The 19,193-nt window shown below is 40.9% G+C and overlaps 1 protein-coding gene and 1 non-coding gene across 2 annotated transcripts; both read left to right on the top strand.

Moving 5' to 3' along the window:
- LOC119741166 lies at positions 1 to 19,193 on the top strand. Its single transcript, XM_038216872.1, has 11 exons — positions 1 to 363; positions 6,363 to 7,504; positions 8,116 to 8,253; positions 9,503 to 9,721; positions 10,202 to 10,282; positions 11,873 to 12,058; positions 14,209 to 14,346; positions 14,936 to 15,070; positions 16,136 to 16,290; positions 17,650 to 17,809; positions 18,942 to 19,193. The coding sequence occupies exons 1-11, from the start codon at positions 273 to 275 to the stop codon at positions 19,035 to 19,037; spliced, it is 2,541 nt and encodes an 846-aa protein (XP_038072800.1). The 5' UTR covers positions 1 to 272; the 3' UTR covers positions 19,038 to 19,193.
- On the top strand, positions 11,629 to 11,700 carry Trnal-uaa. Its single transcript has one exon. It is a non-coding gene; the product is annotated as a tRNA-Leu (tRNA).

Genomic DNA, 19,193 nt, shown 5'->3' with positions numbered 1-19,193 from the left:
ATCAGCAATAAACACCTGTCGTTTTCTCCACGGGCAGTGGTCCAAAAGTTTAGTCCCAAAAATCCCGCAAAATGTAACTTTCAAGTTTTATTTCTCCATCAAAATCTGCACGGAGTGAAAAGAGTATATCCCAGAGTGTAGACCTGAAAGAGGTGATGGTTTTTGTGAATCAGGGTGATCCAGTTTTTGGCTGCTGAAGTTTGGCGAAGTTTTTCTGATTTGCCGTGTGACGACGATAGTTCTGTGGGGAGGTCGCAGCACACGTTTTCGCTATGGTGAAGTCGCGGCGGCGGTGGTCATTTCGTCTTCGCTTTGCCGTTCAGTGGTACTTGGTGTGCTGTGTTATTCTCGGACACAAGATCGGTATGTAGTGAAGTAGTATAGATGGCTCTGCTGTTTGGTTAAATCGTGGACCAAGTAGGAGACAGTTTATTGTTATTGTACGGTTCAATAGTTCACAAGTTGAGTTGCGTAAAGTTAGTTCGTCTGCTGAAACTTATAATAACTTGTTAGCTTGAACTTTTTCTCATGAAATTCCAATTATTAAAAGGCAATATTCGGGAACTACTTAGACATGTTAGAAGGCGGCCGTGCCTTCTATTTCTTGAAGTGTGGCATCCAGTTTACTTTAATAATAAAACTTATGTGTCAACAGTTTGAAATTAGATTACACAGTTGTTGAATTAATTTAAATTTTTTTAACAACTCAAACATTAAACTTTTGTGGTATGGGCTCCGTGTGCCAACAAAAGAGGTCACTTTTTTGCCACTTTCGGATGAGACACACGGCGTGTGTGACTGTGCGTTCTGTACTGTTCTGGATCGCGTGCGAAGTACGCACGACTTCCTGAATGTTTAGCCACAGCGTCTTCGCGTGAGTGTCAGGCATCATCGGCATGCGAATGTGTTCGAATTTAACTTGCGATAGTCTGCCAGACTAATCCCTGCCCCCAATAACTTTGGATCATTTGAAATACGCAGTCGATGAATCAGGAACCAGTCTAGGTCTCCCCCAACTCTCTTTTTCTGGCCGTTGAAGGGGTACTTGTGCACGGATCCCCTAAGCTAGGCCTAGCCCCACTAGTGTGGCCGCGGTATGCTGCGCTGAACCTCTGGCCACACACCGTGGTACCGCGCACTACTGAGGACGAAGTTTTCATAAATTTTACAGGCAGTTTCTTACATATGGTTGTATTCTATGATGTCCCATCTATCACTTCTGGGATGCTTAGGTGTAATGATGTTCAATTTTCCGAGATATTTTTGAATCTTTCTGGAGAATTATGCACCCGTGAAACGTCTGGTGATGGCAGCCATTTTGAATGTGACAAGAGAGATGACCTCAAGCTGTGACGTCGCGTTTATGCAAATTCTTGTCGAGCGAGGGCGCGAGTTGCAAATGTGACGGCTGTTTCCTGTTCCAATTAAAAATGAAAATAATACCCTGTGCATGCACTGCGCGGGCATCGATGTCGACGGCTTGGACGACGCGCGCGACACAGGAAACAGCCGTCGCATTTGCAACTCGCGCGGTCGCGCCCTCGCTCGACAAGCAATTTGCATAAACTCGACGTCACAGCTTGAGGTCATCTCTTGTCACATTCAAAATGGCTGCCATCACCAGACGTTTCACGAGTGCATATGGGCTCCAGAAAGATTCAAGAATATCTCGGAAAATTGAACATCATTACACCCAAGCATCCCAGAAGTGATAGTTGGGACATCGTAGAATACAACCATATGTAAGAAATTCCCTGCAAATTTTATGAAAACGTCCTCAGTAGTGCGCGGACCACGGTGTGTGGCCTTGGGTTCAGCGCAGCATACCGACGGCCACACTAGTGGGGCTAAGCTAGGCCTAGCTACTGTACATAAAAATAAGTTGACATTGCATAGATGCATTTTCCAGTATGAAATATTTAAGGCACGTCATCCAGCAAAACTTAGTTGATAAATTGAAAGGATGTATGCGAGTATAAACTACGCCTATTGGCAGTATCAATTTGCAGAAAGGAAGTTTTCAATTGTTGTGTTCAGGTATAGAAGGAAGTTGTTCAAAACTATTCATAAGTTGTATTAAACTACACAGAGTCATGCGTCCCATTACATAAGTACAACATTGTGCATGTCAAGACTAAAGAAGTACTATACACTTAAACTAATATAGCTTGAGTAACTCCAGCTCCAATGCTCATCAAGAATTCGACATCTAAATGTCAAATTTTTGATGAGCATTGGAGCTAGAGTTACTCAAAATAAAACTTATATGTAGCATCTATTCTTGTCAAGTGATAATTTTCTGCATAAATTCTTTACACGAGGTAAAAATACTACATGTATTTGTAGATTTTACAGTTTTACATCCAGGCAAGGGTAGTGGCTTAGAAAAAGAAGGCAGGTGCCTAATGATTTTTTGTAAAGTCCCCTTGGTTGACCAACCCTAACGCTAACCCTAACCCTAACATTGACACCAACCCTTACCCTTGCCCTATTAAATCCGTTGACCTTACAATACTATTGTGTTCTAGAATGCTGAAAATTGTTTTCCCAGTCAACAATAATTGTCCTAGGGGCAGTTGCACTGTGTCGGACGTGCATTTTGGACACTTTCACAGTGTGCATAAAATAGTTATAAATAAATCAAAAAGAGGATTTCTCCTCTAATATTTAAGTTACTAGTTACTACATTTAGTTAGAAAGGAAATTATTCATCCAACTTAAATTGGCTTGAAACACCATGGTGTCGGACGTACTCACAAATCAATTTTTTTTTTGTATCCATTTTTTGGTGTGCATCAATAAAAAACTCTGTGAAGTGTTTAAACTTTTTCAATCTGTTTCCTATTTGTAGTTTCATCACATACTAGTGAATACTCTTCAAGGCAAAACATGTTTTTGTTTGATTGTGACTTACCGAAATCACATTTATTATATAGGTGTCGGACGTACATTTATTGGTGTCGGACATACATGTACGTGTCTGAACTCTGAAATATTACAAAATTGGAAATAATCAGTTGGAAATGATGTTTTTCTTATACAAAAACTCATTTGGCATCCTTTCTCTCTGTCTTCAAAACAAAAACTCGCAATAACACTTGCATTTTGCATGTGAAAACAAGGTACCAAAATGACTGACTGTACCTAAAATCCATTATTTTAGTCCCCAAACCGTTTTTTTTTTAACCAAAAAAATACACTGAACCATATCCTTTCCCATTGGTACAGTACTCCAATAAAAGGTCTTGTTGTCCCCTTTAATTTGATACTATATTTGAGGTGGTGATGCTTGTATTTCTGAAGATGTCAAAAAAAATGTCCAGTTTTCAAATAGTTTTCTGTGGCATTGCCCATATGACCCCCTGTTTTCTCAAATGTCACTCTGAATTTGTCTGAAGGTCCTGTATTAAATTTGTCTGAATATTTTCCATTCTCTGTATCGTGTGGAAACAAACATGGCTTCTTATCATGAAGGTTTTATCATTTTGATTAAGAGACTTGATAAATAGTAAGTGGGATCACTTCAAACTTAGAAGACGTGATTGATATTTAAAAGTGTTTTCATAAATCAATTTATTTGTGAAAGTTGCTTTACATGTAGCAAAATTAATGGTCATCAATTGGGTTTTGCTTTTACCTTCAAACCCCAAAGTGTTTGCAAAATAACGAAAAGAGTGAAACTGAAATGAAACCACTCAATGCCACATATTTGCCCTATGATAAGGCAATGCCCCCAGGACATACAATGTATTGAAATACATTCTGTAAATAACACCGACACACTTGTCCAAATCATGTGGTAAAGTTACCTGATGAGGAGTTTAGTATTTTCCTGGTTTGCGAGATATGAAATACCAGCAGTAATATGCTGACTTTTATCTGTAAACTTGAGCTTATTTTAACGCATGACTCAGATACTTGTGTTAAAATTGCACTTGTGGTCCACCCAAGTCCCGTTGCTTGGACTTGATGTTTCCTGTATTTGCATACGGCCAGATGAATTGGATTGTTTGGTTGTTGTCTGTACTTACCTAGATTTTTGATACTCTTCAGTTTTTTATGATCATAATTATCAGTTTCTAGAGGAAGCATTTGCAGTGACATGACTTCTTTCATCGGTAGTTGATCAGAAAGATGTAGATGAAATAATTTAGATGAAATTATAACAGGTTAAATTTGGTAAAGTTAGGGCTATGGCTGAAGTAAAGTTTGAACTTTGATAGTTAGATCAATCCAATAGGCCTTACGCACTGTGCACTTGAGCAGCAACACGTGCACCACTCCAAAGCTAGACTGCGGCCTGCACCCGTTTTCATGAAACTCATCATAACTTATGATACATCTCAGCGCTGCGACGCATCAAATCCCTCAGATGCATTGCAGCTAGGACGTGCCCTGCGAGGCTGCGATTCATTTCACAAAACACGTCGCATCTGTGAAACGTCGTAATTCTATGTACAGTAAAAAGTTGTCTGATATACAGCAAAGAGTCGTCAGATCTCTTCTCGAAAATTTTTCAGATTTTAAAGAAAATGACGGACATATGATGCAGTTTTGAAGGCAAACAAGTGGTGGACTAGTGAGCTACTTTAAAATTTCAACTGCAATATTCAAGGAGTATTATAATTAATATTGACTACGATGTTTGTTCCGTTTACAACTTTACACACATTGTCTTGGTATTATAGTCTCGTTTATAGAGAAGATGCATCTTATTGTACAATGACCAACAGATCATGTCGCAACTTGCAACATGTTTTAAACAGTTGTCAAGGAACTTACGACTCGTTCATTGCACCGTGAAATTGGACCAGCTGGTCGGACATTAATCAAGGCTGTGATTGGTCCAAACAAAATGGGGCTTGGCTTAATTGATTGTTCTATTCAATATCCATACTATTTACTAAAGTGATTGGTGCATTTAAAAATTATTTAGGCCTACTGTAAAATTATAATTTGAAAACTCTTTCAGACAGCTAGGTCACATAAACTGAACAAAAAAAAGTTATGCTTAGGCCAAAAAAAAAAAGTCTCCGGTTTCTGGTATGCGCGCGCGTCGCCGTAGCCATGCGCGTCGGCAAAATGAAAAAGTTTTTTTTCAATGAAAACTCAATGAAAACTGGCCGTAGCCATGCGCGTCGGCAAAATGAAAAAGTTTTTTTTCAATGAAAGATGATGTCTCAAAACCGCCAAACTCACTGGTTTGACTGGAATCCTGCTGCTGCACAATTTTAACGTGTTTTTAGATTGGGTTATGGTCGAGAATAAGCTTAATGTGGCCTCTCTGGACTCCCATATATTTTTCACTAAGTTTAGTCGGGCACCATTTGCAGTCATCAGCCGACATTTGAAGCAAAAAAGTCAGGTAAAAAAAAAAAAAAAGCCGCGTCGCCGCACCACTTTTTGGGCAAGCTCCATACCAGAAACCGGAGACTTTTTTTTTTTGGCCTTAGCCTACCTATTACATATTATACCTGTATGTGCAATACCAAATGTTTGGTTTTTATCTTTGAAGTAGTGGTAGAAGTCACAAGTGAAGTTTGCATAAGCCACACTTGACTCTTGAACTTTTTAATAGGATGTGCGTGTTCGCAAACCATGTTGACAATGCATTACATCCTCGGGCAAACGGTTCTTTGTTGTGTAGTTTTGAGTGCCCTACTTTTTGGGCATAAGTGTCAGTATCTGATGCGCATTTTGCGCTGGTTGGGATGGAGTGTTTAATTTTGAAGCAATTAGTGAGTCGTGGGGAATTACTGTTGTGAGCCAAGCTTCATGTGTAGATTACCGTATCTATCAAATGACGTCAAAGAACCATTTGTGATAAAAGTTTGATGTTAACTGGAAACAGAAGCAGTTAATTTCCCGTTAAAGTTAATTGAAATGTGAAATTTAATGATAAAATAAGCCAATTTGGAATGTAGATGAAACAGATGAAATAAAAATGGTTGAAAAAAGGGTGGGTGGGGGGGAGAATATGATAGTATATCAAATTTACATTTAAAAAAAATTCATTCTCAAAGTTTTACCCGTGTCCCAATTCGAAGCGCTACTTAACAGCCAATTTTTGCTAACATGTCCTCCGTCTATGGAGACAGTCAGCACAGTAAAAGCATGCTTAACATGATAACAAAAGTTGATAACTTAACCTGGCCAACTCCATCAAATGTGATGGACATGTAATTGTCTAATATGATTTGACTTTATGATTAATTTAAAATGAACTTGAATTACAAATCTGGGTACTCTTGTATCAAGGGCCAAGGGATAAGTTTGTCTGACTAGCTCTACTGAAGTATTGAATCTGAAATGTGTAATATTTGATAATTCTTTAAAAAAGTTTTGTTTTATCTTTCTCACAGGGTTGTCAGCTCCAGCTGATGACTCACAGCCAGAAATTCCAACCACCAAAGATCCCCACAAGGTTACTGAAGGCCCAGGTCTTAACACTCCCAACAACCAGCCAGGGGTTACCGATGAACCCCCTCCCCCTGACAAGACCACGGCCCGCCCCCCTCGTCTGACGACTGCCAGAGGGGAACCGGTGGTGACTGCAGGGAGTGGGTTCACTACAGGGGGTGGTGTTGTTGAACCGAAGGTAACAACTTCGGTCGTCACACATGCAGGCAGCACTCAGGTGCCGGAACTAACGACCCTGCCATCTGTAACCACTGTATCACTGGTACCCACTACACCGGTGCCTGTTGCTACTACGCCCGGCATGACAACTGGCCCTGCAACTACTGGCACAAGTCCAAGTATCACAACTGTAACTGTAGCTCCACCCACAACTCCAACAATTCCTGGAGTTGCGACGACCCGGAGTCTGCGCACCACGACCAGAGCTCACACCACGGAGGCAGTAACGACTAGTCAACCCCATCTAACCACCCATAATCCACCACCCCCTATCACTGAACCTCACCGGCCCTCTACCCGACACCCCCCTATCATTCCCACAGAACACCAGCCAACTGAGGAACCCCCTCCCCCTCACACCCAGGGACCCCCGCCGGAAACCGAACCTCCCCCACCCACCAAGCCCCACAAACCGACCAGGCCGCACCCGACAAATCCACCCCCTCCAACAACTAAGGCCGGAAGCAGACCAACGAACCGCCCAACAGCTCGTGTAACAGGAAGCACACCAACCAGCTTTCCCAAGACCCCAATCCCATACCCCTCTGTTGCCATCCAGCTTGTCCTGCAAGAAACATGGAAGGACTTCTGTCCTGGCATCAAGCAATTCCTCTCATCCATTGCAGAGTATTCTAAAATGGCCCTGTCCCTCTCTCACTCTCCCTACATTGCACTTCTCAATGACACTAAAAGCTGCTTTGAGGCTGAAACAAATTTGCAAGACACGCCGTTTAATGAGATACGCGTGCAGGTGGACATCTGTATTCAAACGAAGGAGGGAAGTTGTGACACTAATCTAACAGAGAGTGTGGGTGTAGCAATGCAATCCAATCAGGAAGAACTTCAGAGGTACCTAATACCAACGGTATGTTGATTTATTAAAATGTGTATTGGAACATTCAGTAGAGCCAGTTACAAGTCACTCCTCAAGCACAATTATCAAAACCTTTTTGACTTTGAAGAAACATAACTCCAAATAACCTGATTATGTCTGCTTTATGGTTGATTTCCTTTTTTAAGAAGTTCAGTATTGTGAAATGGTAGAAATATCATCTGGTCCCTCCCCTCCCCCTCCATCCCCCTCCCTCTCCATCCCCCTCCCTCCCCCCTTGAAATTAAACAAAGGAAGCTCTAACTCCCTTTCATTTCAGCTAGGGGACCTTCCAAGTTCTTCAGAATTCACCACATTGCTAGAGCTCAATGGTACACTGTGTAATTGAATATACAGTGGGCAAGTCCAATATAAAGTTAGAGTTTCTGTGCTCTTCCTTCCTCAATCCTGCAAAATCCTTCAGAAACTCCTAGTTGTTTTTAGAAGGATTTGGTTTTGGTTAACGGATGCCAAAGTAGGTGGCGTAATAATCGTTCAAAGTGTTGCCAAAATAGTTAGGAGCGTATTTCTCAAACTGACCTCCTTCATTTTCATGAAAATCACAACAACACAACTGATTTTGATGATAACTTGACTTGTTTCAGGTCCTGTCCGTACGTGTCTACAAACCCTTGCAAGGGACCCCGGGACCTCGTCCAACCAAGTCGGCAACTGGAGTCGCCGTCGGACTTAGCTTTGGCTTCCTGATCATGGCGTCAGTGATTTCTATTGGTGCATTCAAGGTCAGACCAGCGGACAATTCGATGAGCAGCTAAGCACAGGGCTTTGCTAAGCACAGAAAATATTTGCTGAAGAAAAAACGGTTACCAGCCAAAATTACATGGGATGTATATTGCATGTGACTGGTTCTCAGCCGATTCTTGCTTAGCACACAAATTTGCTTAGCATACAAAATAGTTGCTTAGCAGGAACCGGTTACCAGCCAAAATTGCATGGGATGTAGATAGCATGTTACTGGTACTCACCTTAAATATGCTTAGCATAAACATTTTCTAAGCAATATTTTGTGTTCTAAGCAATATTTTGTGCCTAACTGTTTGAAATTAGACCTTGCAATAGAGTACCGAAGTGTGACATCATTTTGAACTGGAGTAAACAAATGGAGTATGCACGCGTGTTGGTTTACGGGCTGAATCATGGGCTAATGTCTTTTACACGCATAATTGTGCGCGTGATGTTTTCACTTCAGTACTCTAGAGCAGGTCCAGGATTACTCAATAGGGACGGTTGAAATCAGCAATCTCACGATGATTCTCATTCAGGTCGGGAGATAACGGTAGTTCTTAACGATTGCTTGAGACAAAACAAAAGGGGAACTTTCATGTAATGCTGTAATCTTGTACTAGGATTTTGTTTGGTGGTAAGCCATAACCTGTTTTCAGTGGTGGTGCTCCAGAACGAGGCCCAATTTCTTGGCTCTGCTTACCGTTACAGACAAATCCCTGCTTACTATAGCAGAAAATTCCATGTCTACGCTAAGCGTATTTCACGCGTTAGCCAGGAAGTTATGCTTCTACGGATGCGTATATCCCGTAACTAAGGATTCTGTGCTTGCGGGTTGGCGCAGAATGTTCTGCTAGCGCGGTTAGCACAAAATTCGTGGTCGTATGCGCGGAATTCTGAGGTTAGCGGAGCCAAGACTTTGGGCCCCGCTGTTCAGCTTAAAATGCCATTGGTTAACCCATAAGTACCACCCCAAACCACCCTTCCTGTTACTCCCTGTACTGCCCAGACACTACCTGAGCACTCTAGGGTTTGATGGATTCATCAAGGAATACATTGTAGATACAATGTAATACATTGTAGATACAATGTAATACATTGTAGATACAATGTAATACATTGTAGATACAATGTAATACATTGTAGATACAATGTAATACAATGTAGTGCAGGTGCTAATGTTTTAAGCAGACTCCAGTATAGACAATGAATAAACACCTGTTGCTTTGCTAAACTTTTATTTTTCAGATCAACAAATCGCGTCTGGCCAAGCGGCGTGCGCTGAACAACCGCTACTACTTCGACGGCAAGGAGCTGCACGACACCTTCAGCGAGTCCCATCAGCTGAGCCCGGTGCACCACACCGCAGCCTTCACTATGCCTGCCACTATCACCATCACCCATCGGCTAGTACCGGCCATCAACAAGGGGTTGATCATGGATGATGAAGAGGACGTAGTTGCTGTGGTAATACATGATTAAAAAAAAAATCACCCTGGTTTCTCATCTTTGCATTTTGGCAATTACAGTTTCTGATCAAAATGTTTTCCAAAATTGTTTGTTTGAAAAAAACCCCAAATTAAAACAACAGAAAGTGCGATCAGTTCTTACATTAAAACTCGACAGGACTTGACCTCATATTTTAAAATGCTGACGTCATGTTCTGGCACAGTGTATGTACAATACCAAACGTTTGAATATTTTTTTTCTTAAAGCAGCAGGAAAAGTCACAAATGGCACTTGCATGAGGCACACATAACTTTTGAATTTTTAAAGGGAATCATTTGATCGGAAGTTCCTAAGTAGGGACAAGTCACGAAGCGTCTGCTAATAAATCCTTCCGAAAATGCATGTTTTACATTGAAATGGGATTTCAGATATATTACTATCAACACAACCAAACAGTTTTCAGTTTTGATCAATAAGAAATTTCTCCTCCTGTAACAGAAATATCCGTCCCACGTGTTGAGCATGCACGGCCTGTCACAGTTCTACAGCTACCTGGAGGCCATCACGGAGGAGTTTGAGGTAAGTGACTCAAGTCTGTCAGTACTTAGCATAAGGAGGCAGAGTTGTAATTGAGACAGTCATAAGTCAAATCACAAGTCAGTTCATAAGTAATGGTAGGTGAACGATTAATGCATATAATAGTGTACAAATATTGAGTGGCTCAGAGTGAAATGGGAGGAATATTTTGCAAGGTAAAATTGGAAAAGTCCATAATTTACCGAGCGATAGTATTCCTCCCATTTCACAATTTAAAGCCACTCAATATTTGTTTTATATAACTGACATATAGATCCTTGTCATTTGATATATTTGAAGTTTTATTTCAATAAAAAATCGGTGGAAAATGTATTTCTCTCTTCCAAACCACCCCTTCACAAAACTGTTTGAACCCAACTCTGTAACGCTGGCTTTTTAGAACAATACACGCTACGCGCAACGCTGAACGCGCACACCAGCATGCATTTGCACACAAATACCGCGTCAAAGGAACAAGAATGATCCTAACTGTTGAATACTATTTCCCATTCCCCATGGGGGAATGGGACTTTTTGAGCCCTGGCAGAATAGGAGCAATAACGAATGTCACGTGATGTGCATTCCACCAATCAAATAACAGGGATCTGTAGGTCAGTTAAATAATGATAACTAGTGATGGACAGATGAAGATTTTGTTACAAAAATTTGTTTCCAGGCTTATTTTGAGACAGTTTTGCAGGTGTTTTTTGGGGGTAATGTTATGAGAAATTGTAATCTGTAAGAATTTGGAAAATAATTACAACTTTGAAAAAAACAATTGCCCGGTGCTAGATTTGAACCTGGGACCTCCGCGACACCATACATGTATTTTGGCGGCTCCCAATCTTTCAAAGATTTAGAAAAGACTTGACAAGTGACTTAGCATCATCTACTTCATTTGTTTGTTTTTAATATTATCAGGTGAACAGCAGTAAATAATCTTCGTGAAATTGTTTTTGATATTGGACAAAGTCATACACACCAGCAGTCTTTAGTCAAGGTATTTGTGATGGCCCACAAGTCAATCACAAGCTACCACTACAAAGTCAACTCACGCGCTGTTCCAACTAATTGTGACAAAAGGCACTCCGTTATTTTTTTCATCCCCAGTTGTGCCCAGACTTGTGAATTGACTTGTGATGGGAGTTGTGAATGGAATAATGGTTTTACTTGCAATCCTTTACAACTTACCCTGAATACAGCACTGCATTCCGGTTTTTACACAAGAATGTTTTGGGATGTTATCTTGGAGTAAGAATAAACAGACTTGATTTACATCCCCCCGACGCAAAATTCCATCTTATGAATAGTTAATGCGGTACCCGCTGCTATGTACATCTGATCCCGTTAGCTCGGTGGTCGAGTGGTAAGACATCTGTACTAAAAACAGGAGGTCGTGGGATCAAGTCCCACCCGAGTGATTTTTTCCAACTTTCACTCGGGAGGTAACACACTGATTATACAGTGTTTATCCGTCGGTGAAGGGCAAAACCTGATTTGATTTACGTCACCCCAATGCAAAATTCCATCTTATGAATAATAAACAAACTGTACTAAATTCTGACTTGTTCATACCTCATCTGTCTCTTGCAGACGTTACTAGACTTTCAGAAGGACCTTTCCAAGCCCCACAGCCCAAGCAAGACCTCATCGCTGAGCCCCATCAAGACCTCAACGCTGAGCCCAGGATTGTTCCACCCTCCACCCAGGACCAGAGTCCCGCTAGAGAAAAGCAGCTCAGACAACCAGCATGGGTTCCTGAATGCTAGCTTTGTCAAGGTACTTCAGGCTGTTAACTAGGGTTTTTTAAGGCAAAAGCATCGTATGCTTAGCAAAGGTCTAAACGGGTATTGGTCATTCTATACATTTGGCGTCAACTTTTTTTCCCTGTCCTGGATACATCTGACACATATGTTTTTGTAATTCTGATGTTCTCATTAATGCAGTCATCCTCCAAGAGTGATTATGAGTAGCAAACTACCTTCCAAACAAATAACAAATCAATTGAAGTCATTCTTAATAAGGGAATAAATGTGTGCTTGGCAGGTGTTAAACACTTTGTTTCAGACTGGTTGGAGTCTGGAATGCTGATAATTAGCCGAGGCGAAGCCATGTCTTTATCATCCGTTTAAGACCGGCCACGTGATGGGCTCTCGACCAATGGGAATGGGTAAACTGTCTTAGGTATTTATGAATGATACTTCATTGGCAAATTACAAAGTAACAAGGTAACAGGGACAGGAAAAAATGCCACGTTTTGAACCTCAAATTTATAGAATGACTCTTTTATGAAATTGGCCTCTTAATAGTGGATCATGTCTTGCTGTCAACCTAAACGGGCACTAGGTCCTGAAATCCCCGAAAATTTTATGTTTTGGATTGTTTACTTAGCATATTTCAAACATCTGGTTGAAAGGAAACCAACCTAATGTCTTACCGTTCCCGAGAAAAGACGAAAAAAACACCGCGTGTTTACATCGAACATGACGGAGTACGAATATGTTTTTCGTGTCGTTCTCTGTGTACGATATACACGTTGTGTGTCTCGGGAACAGCGGTGACCAATTACCAATGCAAAAAAAGTGGTTTCTTCAACGTCCGCAAAAGGCGAACACTTTACGAATGAAATCACAACTAGCATCCAAACAGCTCAAATTTATGGGGTCGCAAGGTGGACCCGAAATTCGTTCTCGCACGTATAATACAGGAATAACACAAAAATGCCCAGTTTGGAAAGGATAGTTGTGTGGATGTTTATATCCTAGTTTTAAATGTTATTTCTGATTAACATCATCTCGTTCAAAGCGCGTTTTGTAGCCCCATTGGGCTGTCCCAGGACCTAGTGTCCCTTTAAATGGTTTGAAATTCTGCTGTAAAGGCATGCAACTTTTCCTTGAATCCGCTGACTTCCTCGTTTTTTACTTCTCATGAATGCCATTACAAATTGAAAAATACTGTACAGAGTCTTGTGTGGTTTGGAGTTTCCTCGTTTTTTTCCAAATTCCCAGTTGCATGCCTGTAGTCTTTGACATCAGTGGTCATTTTGCCATCCCATCTCATTCGTCCTGAGAGAAAACAAGTGGTGTCTAAAATTTCAATTTCTGCAATGTAAGGATACGGCTCAGCTAAAAATGCTGCAATCCACTCAAACATGAATTATTTCATTCTTTAGAATAAGTAAAATACACACACAAAAAGTCGGAAGTAATGTTGGCGGAATGGACCCAAAGCTCAACTTGAACAATAAACATGAAATTTGATACTGCGAAAGGTCAACTTTCAATTTGCGACAAAATAAATAAATAACTGAACACTCTGAATATTGTTGTTTTTTATGTCTACACCAGTACTAATTGATATTTTCTGATCACAGACATTTTCTAAATGAACTCATTTCAAAATGTGGGAAAGCAAGGTTACAATTACAGCAGCCTGTCACTATTAACCTTAACCCCCTAGGCCCTCTGGCTAGGATGCAACCTCAATCCTGCAAAATCCTCCAATTGACACCAAGAAAAAATTGGATTCAGCCTCAATCCTCCAAAATCCTCTGCCAATTACTGCTATGGTTTGAGGCAGTGCGAATGGCGTTTAGAAGCAGTGCGGATGAAATAAGAGAAAAACACAGGGCTGATTTATGCATGGCTGAACATAACCAATGCAGGATATGGCCTACTGGCTTGACGTAATGCATCCTCCACAAAAAAGTGATACATCTTTGCCACTCATCCTCAATCCTCTAAAATCATTCAAAACCGGCAGGAGGATTGAGGAGGATTGAGGAGGGTTGGGGTTAATGCCCCTCTTTTTCTTTTTTCTTTAATCCAAACTATTTATTCTATTTTTTTCCAGCAGTACTTAAAATGAACACATTGCAAACACTGAACTGTCTAAATAAATATTTTCTCTGTTTTTTCTTGATCTTGCAGGGTTACGGCAATACCACGTACAGCTACATTGCCACCACAAACCCCTGGGGCACCAACTTGAATGATTTCTGGGAGATGATATGGGAACAGCAATCACGGACAATCGTCTGCCTCTGCTCTCCTGAGGAAATGGGTGTGGTAAGTGTTATTGGCCCTTAGTCATTTCAGATAGATCTTGAATTGAACCAACCATTGCAGATACTTAACGCTTGCGCTAAAACAAAATTAAGGTTAATATGCATCATGACGTAGAGCAGTTGATTAAGAACTTATTCTGAACTCCCAGATAGACCTAAGCCATTAAGATCTGACATGTTTTAAACATTTTTTACCCCCCCCAATTGTATCTAAATTCTTTAAGCTTCTAAAGTTTTTGACACATGCTACCGCAAAAGTTTTTCTCACATTGACCATGTAAAGGAATATGCCCTCCTTCAAGAAAGAATGTATGAAATATGTTTAATTGTAATTAAAAACGAATTATCTGATTAAGCTTAAACTTGTATATGAATGTCTCTAACTTAATATCTCTACTTTTACACCAGATTTCATAAAAAAATTGTCATTTCATTTCTAAGATAATAATGGGATAAAACACCCCCCCCCCCAGACCAGCCCTATCTGTTTGAAAGCCTAAAAAAGCTCGTCTCTTTTAGGGGTGAAGCACACTAGTGCAAGTTCTGGCCAATTTACTGTGTCGTTCACAATTGTCTTTTTAACAAACCAGGTGTGTCCGTGGTATTGGCCACGTGACGAAGGCATCCAAAATGCCCAGCTGTATGGAGACATCCTGGTCATGAGACAGGGCTGCGTGCTGACTGAGAACTACTCCATGTCTACGCTCCTCATCAAGAACATACAGGTAAGTCCAACATTTCCCTGAGATCTCAACACTCCCCAATCTACCCAAGTCACTGGGGGCCAGTAGACCCTCCCTCCCTGTCAATCAAACGGCATTGACCAATCAGATCACGACTTTGGGTCAGGTTACCACAGTAGCTTGGTCAAACTCAGTCACAAGCACTGTGAGAAATGTACCCAAACCAAAGGTGGGTGGGGCTTGGCGGGGCTTGACAGTGCACATTGACCAATGAGATGACCAAACTCAAACACAAGCACGGTGAGAAATGTACACAAACCATATGTGGGCGGGTCTTGACAGTGCACATTGACCAATTAGATGACCAAACTCAAACACAAGCACGGTGAGAAATGTACACAAACCAAACATGGGCGGGGCTGATGGCCAAATCTGGAACAGTCCATTTTTGTGGCGCTGCTAAGCACAGAAATTGCTAAGCAGTGAAAATGTTTGCTTAGCAGACACAAGTTGCCAGCCAAAAATGTCATGTGATTGATATTGCTTGTGACTGGTTTTCAGCAAATTTCTGCTTAACTCTCAAATTTGCTAAGCGAGGTTTTCTGCTGACCAACTCAAATGAAATCGGGCGTGAAGGTAACATGCTAATAACATAGCATGGCAACTTCACGTGAGGCATGGTGCTGAATTTGTTCAGATAGAGTTGAAAAGACTTCTATTTTATTTTGTCACATAGTTGGAATTAATTAGGTATGGGAAGGGTCCAAGTTACATGTAAATGGTAAGACCCCTGCACTACCAAGCAGTAGATCCTGGGTTCAAGTCCCACCCAAGTGAACTTTCTCATAAGCACTGTATTAGTACATAGGAAACAGTGCTTGTTAAATTTATAGGTGAAGGGCATAGACAAATGCTAAAAAAGGGATTAGAAGCAGGCAAACAAATTTTAAAAATCACAGTTTCGTAATGCACTTGCCTCTAAAGTATATTCATTGATAACCTTTTGTTTCTGCATTTGAACCACTTTTGTTATTCTAGCTTCCATATGTGTATATTTATATCCTTCAGATTTTTAAAGCAATTTCGTTTTTGTAATCTCATGCTCAGAAAAACCTATGTCGTCCCATCAACCATTTCTGGTTCACCCAGTGGCCGGTAGTCTGCAACCAGGTTCCTTCCTCCCCGACCCTCCTGCTGTCATTCCTGTTGCAAGTCAGACAGACAGTGCAGGATAGCTACGGTCCCATAGTGGCCCACTGCAGGTAAGGCTAGGGGTACATTTCAATATCAAAATCTTGGGGCAGACTTTCATCAATTTTTAGTCGAGCCCATAAAATGTCCGGCCACAAGTTAGACACAAGTCAATAACAGGGTATGAGCAATAACAAAGGATGCCTTTTTTCGCAGTTCATCTGAACAGCTTGTGACTCTTCATGAGACTTACGATTGACTTGTGATTGACTTATGACTCACTTGTGATGGACTTGTGAATGACTTGTGATGGACTTGTGACTGACTTGTGATGGACTAGGTGGGGACTTGTGAAGGACTTAACTCACACACTAACTTTCATATGCCGTTGTAGCTAAATTTCTATTCAGGTATCATAACTTCTGATTAATCCTCCTCCTTTTTCCATATTCCAGTATTGTTGATGTACCCTAACGTGGCGCGGCCCCCAACGTGGCGCACTTTGATTTTTCGCCTGTAGCGCCTACCTAGAGCAAAAGTTTTAACTGAAATTTCACAGAAAGTGAAATTTCATCAAGTTCTAAACACTCCTGTTCATAAATCGCGAGTTTATTTACCCGTAACAAAGTTAGAAGAAAAATTTATTTTGGGGTGATTTTCCGATTTTATTTTCAAGTGCAAAGTGAACCTTTTGAAAATGCCCCGAAAAATAAGAAAATATTTTTTTGACAAACATCTGGCTGGGTATATAAGTAGAGGAGATAATTAAGTTTACAGAAATTCTTAAATGTTAATTTGGAATTTTCCGAGATTTATTCAAGTGCGCCACGTTAGGGAACACTCCGCCAACTTGTGCCCAATTTCCGGACGCCACCGTTTTTAATTTCGGATTAAATTTCATGAAACTGAAATTGTTTACAGAGGTTAAATAGCAAGCATTAATAAGGTAAAAGTACTAGTATTTTACTGCATGAATTTGAGGTTTGTCAACAAAGAGGTTTGGCAACACCACACGAGGAAAGTCGGGTAAGCTTCGAAGTGCGCCACGTTAGGGAACACGACTATATTTATCAAGTAGAATGTTAGTCTGAGTATCACCCGTTATCCACAGAGCCAAGTCTCCTGTATAACGTCTGACCTATCTAAGCATGGGTGACGTCATTTCATTCCGAAATCAGGACTTAGATTGTGTTTGGTAAATTTCGATGCTGCGTATTTTGTAATACAGCAACCTATAGAAAAATGTGAGGCATGCGGGGAACTCGAATTACACACTTGGGGAGCTTGAATTACGTGCATATAGAATGTGCCTGCTGATTGGTCAGTTTCTCGAGGTCATACGCTGTGTTTTTGGTGGGATTGGGTTCCTCATAAAAAAGAACTCACAGAGTTAGGGTAAATCAGATTTTTGTTTTCGGGGTCTTTGTCAGCGATGGGTGTGGCCGAACTGGTACCCTGCTAGCCATAGACAGTGGTATGCGGAGCATGGAGGATCTGTGCACCGTTGACGTCCCGTCCATTGTGTGCAGCATCAGACACGATCGCGGAGCAGCAGTACTACAGAAGGAGCACTACGTCTTCATTTACAAGGTAAGAAGGACCTTTGAATGATTTTTGTACCAAGGCATTGTCCTTAAAGGCACTTTGGAATACATGTACTTGCAAATTAGCCGAAAAACGTACCTACAGATTTTACGAGAAAATCCTTGCTCAGAGTGAAGATAGGACTGGTACCAACTACCCTGTGAAAGTAATCCGCCTGATAATGTATCATTCAGAAGAACACAATCATTAAGCCCAACTCCCTAGGGTGATTGACTAGGAACCTTCCTCATCCTTGCAAATCCCAACACCATATGGTCAACTGTGCACATAAACAGTTGGACTCTGTTTATTTTTGGTATGCCTAATCCCACCTACAACACAGTCAGTTTACTATACTCATCCTAATGGATTCCAACAAACCCTGGTGTTGGAGTTTGGCTGGTTGGGGATCGTAAGGGTTAAAGATGGTTAAAGAAAGTGTGCCCGTACGCACAGTTTTTTTAACGTGCGCTAATACGAGACCCAAAACTTTGTGCACACAATTTTTTTCAGTTTTCTCAAAATGTATAGTATCCACTGAGCTGAAATTTTCAACAAGGTAGTTGTTACGCACCCTTCTTAAGATTTTGTACAATTTACCTTGTTAATTTGTCCCCTTTTCCATTGATTGCATGAATTCCCCCCCCCCCCCCTCTCATAATGCTCTCTTTGAGCCTCCTGATCTCAATCTAGTGTCTATTCTAGCTGTGATGTTTGACAGTTCAGATGAAATGAGAACTGATACCTTCTGTCTTTGGTGACTTTTCCCAGAGTCTTATAGATACAACTTGGTGTATATACATTGTATCACAGTCCTCACAGCTTTCGTGTTATGTAGTGGTTGAAGTAGAAATGTCAGCCATATTGGAGGATTTTTAGCCCTCAAAAGAAGTTAGTGTATATTTACCCAAAACGTGTTGTGTTTGGCTTATTAAAAAATTTTCAGTAAAACATCAGATGGGTAAATGTCTAGAAGTACTTACCTGGTTAACTGGTATTTGGGGAAATGGTTACTCTCACAGAAAACTCTGAACAAGACAGTTCCATGAAATGTGAGTTTTTGTTTCTGGATTCAAAGTTTCTTTGACTTCTGACCCATCCGTATTTTTGTTCTCAACCAATTTTCTGCTTGTCACAGACTTTGTTTGAGTATTCGGTCATGCTGACAAGAGGCTTGGCAGACGGCATGGCTGCCGAGGTAGATGGGATCGACACAGACGCTAGCCTTTGCTAAACATCGGAACCGCTTGTGATCAGATTCAGTGGTGGTACACAATATATAATGTAACATGGACTTAAGCAGAGTTGTAATCGAGTCGCTGAGTCAAAAGTCATCACAAGTCATCACAAGTCATCACAAGTAAATCACATGTCAATCACAAGTCATCAC

Source organism: Patiria miniata, unplaced genomic scaffold (genome assembly GCF_015706575.1).
Source record: "Patiria miniata isolate m_02_andy unplaced genomic scaffold, ASM1570657v1 HiC_scaffold_5, whole genome shotgun sequence".
NCBI classification, from domain to species: domain Eukaryota; kingdom Metazoa; phylum Echinodermata; class Asteroidea; order Valvatida; family Asterinidae; genus Patiria; species Patiria miniata.
The sequence above is the reverse complement of the archived record's forward strand: the minus strand, read 5'-3'. Positions and strand labels throughout refer to the sequence as shown.